The following is an 11,807-nucleotide window of genomic DNA, read 5'->3' on the forward strand; positions in this document are numbered from 1 at the left end:
ATTAACGAAATCTAACCCGAAGAAGACCCTTTATTATGGAGTCTTTCCCTCTAAAGCCAAGCGGCATTGCAAGTACTAGGGATATTGGTAATAAAACTGCATCGGCATTGTACCAGGGCTTACCCGTAGTGTGCTCATGTGAGTTTTGTGCTGTGTTAACGCGTAGTGGAAATGTGATTCCGATGAAGATTTGATCACATAAGATGAAAGCAATAAACCCTGAACAAACATTTCCGTATTTACATGGTTTAAATAATTTTTTTGTCATAGGATACAAATTAAGTGAAGTGTTTTTTTTTGGTAATTTTCATAAATTCAGATAAATCTAAGATTATTCTATAGACGTAAATGTACGTACAGTATAATTTAACGAAGAGTGTGCTGTTATGCATTGCAGTAATGTGTTTTGTACGATCATTTAAATGCATCTTGGGCAGCATGAGTTTGAAATGCAAGTGGTATTCCGTGCTACACGGTATTGTACAATTTAACGTTTACGTTTCTTAATTACAAAAGTGTGCTTTGTGGTAAAGGATGTATCTTGCACCGTCGCAAGGCAGCGCAACTTGTCGGTAAAGTTTAATTAAATCGTCAATTTGCTCGCTTTAATGGGACATTAATTTGTAAGATTCTGTGTGTAATAACACAACTCAACACATTTAAGGACTAGTGTTGACCGAAACGTGACCAATTATACAGGGTGCTTTAAAAATGTTAACAATTATGGGACTTGGTAATGGCAAAAAAACGGATAATACACTAACATGATAACAAATGTATGTTCAAAGCTCCATCATTGTCAACCCATACCTGGAATCTTCTCCAGGTGGTCTCCAAAGCCCGGAGGGGCATTGATTGTGGTATTATCGCAAATTCTCAGAAGTGTTAAAACATTTTGAAGCACCCTATGTGTTCCTTTTAAGGCCGCAGTGTTAACGATGGCTGTGTTAATTGTCCTTGTTGCACTACTGCCTAAGGCAACAGCAGCATCGCCGACTCATAACCCAGTCACTTGAAAGTGCTTCCTGAAGTTACATCCAGGGCTTAATTTCATCCAGAGCTGTTTGGGACAGAATGACGGAAACTGTCTTGCCTCCCCCCTTCATCCCTGCCTATCATGGATCCGAGGAGTTGGTTGCAACCCCAAGTGGCCAGTGGGTGGGAGCAAGACGGTGCGAAAGAAGTTCAACATCCATATAACCAGGGAGACGAGACATTGGGAGGGGATTTCTGTGGCTGCACTGCAAGGGAAGAAGCGGGACGAAAAGCGTCTTCTACCTTCAGTCTGGTGGTTGAACACATTGTGGATGAGACAAAGCAGTTTTTTTGTAGACCGAGCCTTCAATGTAGGCAGAATAACCGAATGACTGTGTTAGTCCCATGGGCCAGAACAGAAATTTATGTCACCTAAGGTAGCAATACACATGTATTTACACATGTATTTACATGTATTTACATGTGTATTGCTACCACAGATATGATCACCCCTCTCTGTTACCTGTGTTGCTCCCTCTATGTATCTTGGTGATATCTGTCTGCTAATATGTCTGTCTATAGTTTTCTGGTTAGATTTTATGTCGCTATTTCATTATACCTGATGATGATTGCTTGTGTTGCAATCGAAACGTCGTATGCTATTATTTAATTTAATTTATTATTTTATCTTTAGACGTGACTTAACCGAAAGAACCAAATAATAATTCCTGCAGTCACGAAAGTTCTAAAATTAAGAATGTATTTATACAGTTTAGAATCGTGAATTATATGATAACCCACTCATTTCAAACAGTTATCACACAATTCACATTTTTTTGGCCCAAAAATAATTGTAACTCGCTAAAGTTATGCTACCTCGGTACCAACAAATACAACCGAATAGCTGCTCTGAGCTCACGAATTACGTGCGTGTGCGCAGGCGTGCCTGCTGATGGTGGGCCGACTCAGATGGTGCCAGGAGGTGGCCTGGCGCGTGCAGAACGCGCTGCCGCCAAGGGCGCAGTCGCTTCGGCTGGAGTGGAGCGAGGCCCTGAGCGCACCACAGCTGTGCGCCCGCCACCCCTTCGCTCTGCTGCTGCTGGAGCTGGCGTCGCGGGGACAGGCGCGCCACGCCGCGCTCCACGTGTCCTGCTTCGTCAGGTCACCGTGGGCACCGGGCGAGCCAGCGCGTGGGACAGGATCGGGAGAAGCAACGTGTCTTGGGCTCGAGGACAAACAAACCATTCTGGGGTTTCGGGAATGTACCGTGCGCCCTTGAAATAGAAAACTAATTCAGGGAGTGGGGTGCACTGACCTGGTCACGTTGCTATCACAATATTGGCACCAAGCCTGGGTTATCGCAGAGCAGCAGCCGTTAGCTTTGTGTCCTTTATTTAACCAAGGTGTGAGCCGATTAAGTTTGGGGCCAAGTTCATGTTATTTGTGGAAAGGCATTTTCTGAGGAATTCTAATGGTCCTTGTGGAATTACTGATTATACAAATGCAATGTACTGGGCTTGTGGTTTATGATATTTGGGGATTGTTTTAGATAGAGATGGGAAAGCCTGTAAAATATTTTAATGAATTGTACATTTTTGTGGTTGTGCTGGCACGATTTTTAAATGTGGTCCCAAATAGACAGTGCTAAAAGTCTGTGTTTGTAATGTTTTTATTTAGTTGTTTTTGAGTTTGTAGTGATTTTTAAGTTGCTGTTTTTCAGATATGACAGCAAGATAAACGAGAAGACACCAATTATAGGAGTTCAAAGGTCAAATTGTACAGGTTGGACATTTAAGATTGAGAGACAAAACAGTTTTCAGTGTATGATAATAGAGCAATAATAGTTTATATATATATAGAAATGTTTACTTGGTTATCTGACGAGTGTGTATGTTGTCTCATCAGATAATTTGTCTGCGTTCGGCATTGATGACACAGTTGAGTGTCCATTAACGCAGCAGGCAATACAGAGGATCCTCACAAAGTGGACTTCGCTTGCGCTATGGGATAGCTTCCAGCAAATCCCTCCGGCTATCCAAAACACTGGCCCCAGCCAAGGCAACTCCACGGAAAACACATCGATAAGGTAACACCTTTGTGTTCACCAATATCTGGGGCAAAGTTTGAATGCCGTTCCAAACGTGCTTATCTCTCCTCCCTGCATTGTTTATTTGACTGAATGTCAAAACATACCATCATATTGTCAAATGTTTCCGTTTCTCCACAAGATATCATTATTTTAAGATTTGTTTAAATGTGCATGATGCTTCGAATAGCTCCTGTAATACTGATTCTCATGGCCATTATACATGAATTGTATATAAGAACATATTCTTTACAATTTATATTGTATGCCAATTTTATTTTGGGGTTAAAATAATAAACTAGACTGAAAATGAGATGTAACATATCAGATGAACAACACAAACCATAAAATGCAAATGTAAGAAAATATCCATTCTTAACTTGCTTTATGACACCAAATCGTCACCGAATCCTTACGTGCCTATTTTGTCGTCTGCCTCTCTCTGTACACGCGTATAACGCGTACATAAAAAAAAAAACCCTAAATGGAACATAAACACTGCACTCAGATTGACAACTCCGCAACAGCCAAGCTTGGAAGGGGTTCGCAAGGCCACGAAGGAAGGTGGTGGTGTTCAGGATTCTGGACAGACCCAGGTTGTGCTGAAGAAAGCTCGGGTTGATCTGGTAGTGCGGGCAAACTGCAAGAACAGCACTGCCCTGGTCAGGCACTCGGTGAAGGAGCGCCAACGCAGGTGAGAAGCACCTGTGTTGTTCCTGGACCAGCGGTTCCCAACCTGCGGTATGCGCAACCAATGGGGGTTTGTCTCGACAATTTGTGGAACTGCGGTGGTTATGTGGGGCATGGTCACGTGGAGGTTCAGAATCAGAATATTTCTACTGGAGGAATCCGATCTGCTATGAAGCTCTTTTCACAGATTTCCAGTATTTTTCACAGATGTCCAGTACTAAGCAGTGCTGCTTTGCGTGCATGCACTAGAATGTACAGTATGTATGTTGAACTTTTGTTCGCAGCGTACATAGCCAACCGTGCTTATCGGAGATGCATTTATAAATACATTCGGAGACCTCTTGCGCTTGGACGCCGTGTCCTTCCATTGGTGCATGCTGGGAGGAGTGTGAACAGCTGATAGCACTGGTAAAGAGGCACACAATGTGATTTATTGACAGGTGAATACTCTCACCTAACACTAAGAAGTACCCTTGACCCTCCTGAGGTTGCCCAGGGAGATGTTTGTGCCACCCCGGTGGCCCCGTGCGACTCGATGGTGTAGGGCCCCATCCCCTTGGGACTCGTTGGGGCACCGGTCGCTTCGTCTGCCTGTAACTTGGCCTCGTTTTTCCTGCGCCGTTCCTCGGTGTGGTTCTCTCCACTCTTTCCGGTGTGGTCATGCCCTCTCGTCCGCCACTTACCATTTTACAGTTACCACGCCTGTTGTCCCTCACTCTTGTAGCGTTTATTCAGATGTTCTCAGAGAGTGATTTTGTTGCGTGTTGTCAGTCTTGTTGTGATTTACGCGACATGTTCGTTCTGAGAGCAGGTTATGCCAAATTAGTTCAAAACACCCGATTTCCACTTTGGCTGAAGGGGGCGAATCAAGCATTGCTGCATCAACATGAACAGCCTGCTGCCTTCGAACACCATAAAGAGACCCGATATGGCCTCTGTATTGGAAGCCGCTGTCTCCTACTTGCACCTTGTCCTACCCCTGGTCTCGGCCCAGCACATGCAGCAGGTGCCGCACACGCGTGCCCACGCACGCACCCGCACACACGGCTTCCTTCTGTACATAAGCATACTGAACTCCTTTCGCACCGTATGTCGCCAACCAGGCTAATCGGAAGTGGCAGTCCTTCACAGCACAACCATGAAAAACCTCCACAGTCATTTAGTGCACGTGCATTTTCAGGAGGATAGAGCCTTCAGCATTGGAGAGAGTGACACGATGAATGAGGAGACATACCCCTGTCCCTGGTAGTTGGATGTTCCCCGTGAAGTCGTAAAAGTGGTGGTTCAGGGGCCTCGCACTCGATGCGCCCATCACTTGACAGCTGTGACTATCGCTGGTCTGCAGCCAAGCTGTCAAAGGCGGGCCCTGCCGACACTTGAGAATTCGACGTTTAACGATGCATATGTTCTTCGATTTGAAATCGATTATTCTGCTCGCGGTACTGTACGTGAATTTTGGAGTGTAAGAATCGATTGTTTGAAGTTTATGTAAATCGTTTGCTAGTGTTCCATTTAGACGAATGGACGAAATTAAACGGAACACGCAAGACATTTACACCAGGGCCACTGGCAGAGCCAGTGGGGGGGAGGATGGGGTGGCACGTGCCCCCCCCCCCCCTCCCAATGATTCGATCGAAATCCCTAATTTCGATCGGATCATTGGGGTTTATTAGTAATAAATCGGCATTTTGCGACCCCCCCCACTGCCACTGTGTAGCATATTATTATGTGCCAGGGACTCTATAAGATGATAGGACAATAGTCTGAGTCCATAATTGGCAATAAGTAACGGCAAAGCGGTTATAAGTGACTCATAGAAGTGTGCGCAGTTGCGTATCCAGACCACAACTTCCCTGAAGGCATCAACACCTTCAGAAAGCACGATGCCGATCGCACAACATGGTTCGAATTCGACCCTCAATCGATGGTTGCGCCATCGCCGCACACGTGTCGAATAAAAGCAAGGGACAAGTCCTTACTTAGGAACAACTTCTCTATCATTTTTCATTGCTGGAGCGGTTGCCCCCCCTACCTGAAAATCCTGGCTCCGCCATTGACCAGGGCCCTTGCCCAACAATTCGGGAAGTGCGTTTGGGGTAGTTTCCTTGAAAATGCACTTTAACATCTTTCTCAGACCAACATATAGGTCAACTCCGTATAAAATGGTGTCACGTGCTTTGTATCAAGAGCAACATTGTTGTAACAAAAGTAACCATGCCTGCATTTATGCCATGCTGACCTTAATGGGTGCTCACTAACAACACGAGCGTCAACGGTTGATATCGTAAAAAATGTCAGATTTTAGTATTTTTGTTTCTTGCGTATTGCGATGTGTGTTTTTTTAGGCCATTTGTACTCTGTGGTCTTAAATTACTCGCAAATTACTTCATTGCAAAGCCACAGCAGCATTCCGCCTCGTGGCAACTTTCTGACCTGTGCTGCATTCACCTTGAGTCTCGCAGGGGGACAGCTGCCACCGGAGGTCGCCTGCCTGAGGCCGGTGTGCGCGATAGGAATATTAAGTGGTGATGATGATGTCTTGAGGTTTTCATAGATGGATTGTGTCGCAATGTCGTCAACATTTGTTTTCCGCCGTTTGCGAATTGTTATCTGCAGTTTGCTGATTACCTGCAGAGCAATAAGAACTACCACCGGGTGACCAAACTGCCAAAGGCACAAAAGGACCTGTGGCCCAAGAGCATTCACGCACTGCAGCCAGCCCCGCCATCAAGGTCCTTTTTGTTTTAACACGTAGTAGGCTTTCGTGACCAATATGATCTGTAATATAGGTAAATGTGTCGTTAAACCCACAAATGAATTGGCATGTTCTGTTTACGTGACAAACCTTACTAATTGGCTGTGTCGGGTGGTGGCGTGTTTAACGACACATTTATATTTACACGATCTAACACAAAAAAACCTACATTATGGAAGGTCCTTTTTGTTGTCTATATTCATTATTTTCCTGCCTATTAAGTCTCTCAAGTCTCCTTTTTATTCTGTCCGTGCATTTGCCATCATGATCATCGCTCTGTCATTAATGCTACACGACAACGTATAATTAGTTTGATTACAATAAAGTATTGCTTTTTTTCATTGACATGGGACCCCATCGCTCCGATGGAGGCACTTTTGCCAATGACCTCTGGCATTCTCGGCAAGCATGTGTCTAACAAGCTGGATTCTGCTGGTGAGACCCATAAGGTCGAAACCAATGCAGAGATTCCTTGCTGAGAAAAAACGCTCATGTATTTGGAAAGCCAATAAGCCGATGGACTAAAACATATGCTTGTGATTTTCTCCAGTGTTTATCCATTTGTGTTCTGCAGTAAACTAAGTATGCAATGATGATGGCAGTTGCATTCATTTACACGATAAGCATTGTGACAGAGAAAATTATTTTCTAATGAGCTTGTGTCTAATGTGTGGTTTAATTAATGAGTCGTGTTTTTTATCTAACATTTACTTTTCAATATCTTACGGTATCATGGCTATTGAATCATCATTGAGAAGTAGTAGTAATAAGAGTACATTTTGCGTCACATGTAGTTCAGCGTGATGTCCAACGATTTTCTCCCAACATAACTGCCAAGACATTATATAGAAGGAGTACAAATCTTTTTTTTTCACAAGCATGATTAATCTGCAACCCAGACAATCCGCTCACAGATAATTGAGAGTTGACCGTATAAGTATAGTTTATAGCAATGTCATGAAAATCTAAATTGTATGTCAGTCCATCGTCTTGTCTCTAGGACAGAGAAACCCAGCAAGCAGTTTCCTGGACGAGCTCAACCTGGTGATGAGATGGACGCGAGGCCAAGTCACGAAACGCAAAGGTCCGTATAAAACAACGTAACCTAAACTAATCGCTCAACCAGCCACCCACCCTGTGCTCAACGTCCCATTCAAAGAGATCAAGTCCCAGCATTCATGCTATATTCAGAGGCTGAAGACAATGGTTGCCACCTCCTGAGGTACAAAAAATTGGGCCAATATGATAAGAAAATATTTTAAAATTAGAAGACAGGAGAACTACATGTAAATGTTTGGTCATGAGTGGTGCATTATTACACAACTGACGAAAAATAGGAGTTTAATGTCCTGGGAGGACTTGCAGATTCCCAAATAAAACTGCCTCAAATGGAGAATATCCTGGGATTAACGGGATAGGTACCAACTCTGCTGATGGAAACACTGCACAATTAGCATTAAACACTGCCTTATAACTGAAAACATTAACATAGTCTTGGGCAGTGACTTTTCTTTTTATTGTCCGAATATATTACACATTTCAACAATTCGTAATCTGCAACCTCTTGATGTGATGAATCGTCACGATTTGGATTCAAGAATGATGATTTCTTTTATTGTGGTAAATGTATGCCAATTACAAAGGATACTAAAGCAATTTAGAGCACATATTACAAACAAATAGAAAGTAACTGATTCTTACTCGCATGATACTGTGTATATTTAGCGTGATTACTGATTTTTATCGATAAATCAATGCATTATTCATTATCTTCATCCACAATCAACTGCTGGATGAAGGCCTCATCGTTACGTGCCACAATACAGCTCCCACTGCAGAATCCTTTTGCAAGAGTTGGTCGTTGCATGCAATTAGTTTATTTGGACTATGCATGTTGAAAATAATTACATCATTGTGTTCATCCACTGCTGGATGAAGGCCTCCCAACACCTTATCAGTCATGTTTTACCAAGCTTCACCAATGATGACCGATGTGGGTTTTGTAAAGTGGTGCCCAGAAATGGGAGAGATTTTGCTCGCCATCAATGTTATCCGTGGTTGGGAATCGACTTCTTCAAGCCACCGAGTTCATAGCACGGTGTGATAACCACTGCATTACCACTCCCACCCCCTAGACCAAGGGTCGGTACCAAAAATAACAAGAAGAGCCATGTTTTTCGAATTTGGTGGAAAAAAATATTTCAAGAGCCATATGAATAACGTCATGAAGTAATCCGTAAACTGGACTCCCACGGTAAACTGGACTCCCATGGTAAACTGGATTTCCCATGGTAAACTGGATTTCCCATGGTAAAATGGACTCCCATGGTAAACTGGACTCCCTTATGTAGGGATAATTCATTAATCCTGCAATGTGTTCACGAACAGATTATGTGTTTTACAGTTTGTGTGGTGGTCCTGTGATATTGCTGCCTGAGCCACCAATTGCCCACACTTCATTTGCTCTACCGCCCTCTCACAGAGACATCTCCAAACCAACCGGCATCAAACGTAAGTGATCACTGAGATTTTATTGACCAAATAAAACTGCCGTTTAATCCTCTGGCCGGCTGCATCAAATCGTCTTTTGGGATATTCTTTGTAATTTAAATCGGTATTTAGAAGAAAAAAAACCCATCAAACCTGTGCAGCAGAGGGCAGTGTGGAAACCATGCTCCAAATTTGATGCCCTCCACCATTACCAACTAGCATTGTGAAGTATAACTGAACAAACCACGTGACCTGCACGGCATGGGCAGGCTCTTATCCAGCAGTGGATTGACAAAAGAGCTGTACATATATAAGACAAAATAACGTGGTGTTTATGCAACTGCTCACTGGGCCTCATCCATGCAGAGTCCTTTTAAACGAAAACAAAGCAAACTGGCTTTCAGAGTACCTGCGTTTTGATGTTCACGAATTTTCTATCAGCCATGAATAACATAATGTTCTTTGGGTCTTTCGGTAAAGTCACATAGGTAAAAGTAAATAAATAAACTCCCTACAACACAAGCGACCGTCATTTGATGTGTTGCGATCGAAGTGTCGTCGTTTTTTGTATTATTTTTTGAACCCATCTACGTGACTTTACCGAAAGACCCAAAGAATATGAATTCCTACAGTCACGAAAGCTTTAAGTCAAGATGAATAACATTGTTCATGTTTTCTCACAGTAATTCAGCCAAGACCAATTGTTCATCAGACGATGAATCCCACGACGGAAGCGGGGCCAACGTGTTGGCACTCGCATCCCATGCCTTACCAGGCAAGGCCCATTCCGGGCTCCACCACCTGCACCCACCTCCAAGAAAAACACTTATCGTACGACTCGGAGATGTCTGCTTTCGTGCCTGTCTCCTCGGCAGCTCGCAGGGAGTCGACTGCGGTGGCGATGTCATCGTACGCGCCATTTCTGCCATGCGACGTTGGACGCGCAGTGGCACCGTCCTGCTTAACATCTTCATCGTTGTCCTCCGCCGTTCCTTCGGTCGGTTATTATGCCCCAGCACAAAACGAGGTGCTCCGCATGCAGCAAGAGCCGCCTTTCAATGTGCATTTCGGCCTCTCTAACCCGAGACACCTTAATTACGCTGGGGTGGAGCCTGCAAGCCTGGTACCTGCCTGCTCATGCAAGCTACACATCTCTCAGAGCCAGGCAAATGTGGCCTCTGCGGCGAGAGGCATCGCTCCACCCGTCTGTGGTCAGAGCTATGAAACCATGAACGACTACCAACAGGCAGGGGTGCCTGTCAAGAGGGACGCACGGGGCGAGGGGCCCCTGAACTACACGATACACAACCTTCAGGTGGGCCCTGGGCTGTTCAGGATGCCCAGGTGAGACCGGATGTGCGTGTTCAATCACAGGTGAACTGTGTGCAGCCGAATGTGGAAATAACTGTCCAGGAAAACATGCTCTTCAATTAGATTTATTGGGCTGACACTGCTTTGAACACCTTTCAACTCTGGTTTAAAGCGTTTTAAATTAAATGTCTCTGTGAATAACATGAGGGCACTATGACTCTTAATGAGGATGATTCAATATGAACCAAATCGTAGTGTAAAGTTTTTCCTATTAGCAACTTGTGCCATTTGAAAACTGGCCAAAGTAATCTAAGGGTTCCAAAAAAATGGAGACCCTAGCAAAAATGATTTTGAAAATACGAAGATGCATTTTGCCCTGACAGCCATCTGTTGGTTTCCATACTGTGAATTGAATAGTTCCAAACACCAACGCATGTTGGAAAGTGTTACTTAATCCATGAGTATATACATACGTTATCCCTACTTGTTATTGAATACACTTGAGATACCAGAGGAGGTCATGTCTGTGTGTTTACTGTACCTCTTGAGTTCGAGCCTAAAGACGGCCACCAAATATTAAGCCAGGTTTTAAAGTGAAGTACTGCCATGAGGTCACCAATTATTTGCACAATGGTTAAAATGTATACAATGTTACACGGCAAACTACTATTTTTCATTGCACAGAGCATCCAGTGTTGTATGAGAGATGTTTAATGACGTGACACCAGAAGTAGTTCTGTGTTGTCATCGTCCACGACGTAACATTAAGTTCTGCTGATGGTAGTATTCCCATAACATTTATTCAACTCTCGACATAAATTTGGCATGCAGTTTGATGGAAAAATGTAAAACCATTGATGTTTCTCAAGAATCATCTTTTAAAATTAATTATTTTGTTTTACTTTTGCCACTGGCAGCACAACTCCACAGCAGCTGCAGTACCCAGATGGCTCGTCGTCTACTCTGCCCACGGGCGGCCTTGCCACGCTGCTCGACACTCAGCGAAGCCAGGGTAGAGGCGGCGGGGCAGGCCCAAGCAGCAGTCACCTCGAGTGGGACCATGAGGAGTTCATCATGAACCTGCTGTACTCTGAATGAAAGTGACGTCGATTTGCCCTGGAGTTCCATGGGGCCAGAGTGGTGAGACTTTCTGGATCAGTCGGTGGGCAGGGGTTGTGGCCCTTATGCGGTAAGTCTGGTTGTGTTTAGCCCACAGGTTATGTGTACTGCGTGGATGTCCGTCTTAAGCCCAGTGTGCTTTTGTCGGGTGCTACAGTGAAATATTATGATTATTTACATTTACATTTATAGGACGACGAAACGAAACAACAGCTATAAAATGACAGCTAAACACAATATTGTGCTCCAGTGTGTCACTATAGCATGACTGTTGTACTGTTAAATAGTGATATTGGTATAGCACTATGGCTGCATTCCTGAAAATTACTTTTAAGTTTTTCACCAGTGCAGATTGGGGATTCTTGTCATACAGCCAAAAAA

The 11,807-nt window shown here is 44.0% G+C and overlaps 1 protein-coding gene and 1 long non-coding RNA gene across 2 annotated transcripts; both read left to right on the forward strand.

Moving 5' to 3' along the window:
- Positions 1-2,346: 2,346 nt before the first annotated feature.
- LOC133342930 (uncharacterized) lies at positions 2,347-6,437 on the forward strand. The gene is made up of 4 exons (XR_009755195.1): positions 2,347-3,061; positions 3,570-3,755; positions 4,610-4,757; positions 6,368-6,437. It is a non-coding gene; the product is annotated as an uncharacterized LOC133342930 (long non-coding RNA).
- A 3,198-nt stretch (positions 6,438-9,635) lies between these two features.
- Positions 9,636-11,667, forward strand: LOC133342933 (uncharacterized). The gene is made up of 2 exons (XM_061552328.1): positions 9,636-10,340; positions 11,225-11,667. Exons 1-2 carry the CDS (start codon positions 9,712-9,714, stop codon positions 11,403-11,405), a joined length of 810 nt encoding a protein of 269 aa, XP_061408312.1. The 5' UTR covers positions 9,636-9,711; the 3' UTR covers positions 11,406-11,667.
- Positions 11,668-11,807: the final 140 nt, after the last annotated feature.

The sequence above is a fragment of the Lethenteron reissneri genome, chromosome 16 (genome assembly GCF_015708825.2).
Source record: "Lethenteron reissneri isolate LAM-NWPU_2019-01 chromosome 16, ASM1570882v1, whole genome shotgun sequence".
Classification (NCBI taxonomy): Eukaryota; Metazoa; Chordata; class Hyperoartia; order Petromyzontiformes; family Petromyzontidae; genus Lethenteron; species Lethenteron reissneri.

Excerpts from the sequence above, each read along its gene's own strand:
- LOC133342933 (XM_061552328.1), top strand. The coding sequence starts at position 9,712 with ATGAATCCCACGACGGAAGCGGGGCCAACGTGTTGGCACTCGCATCCC. Across the intron at positions 10,341-11,224 it reads GGGCTGTTCAGGATGCCCAG|CACAACTCCACAGCAGCTGC; the intron begins GTGAGACCGGAT and ends TGCCACTGGCAG.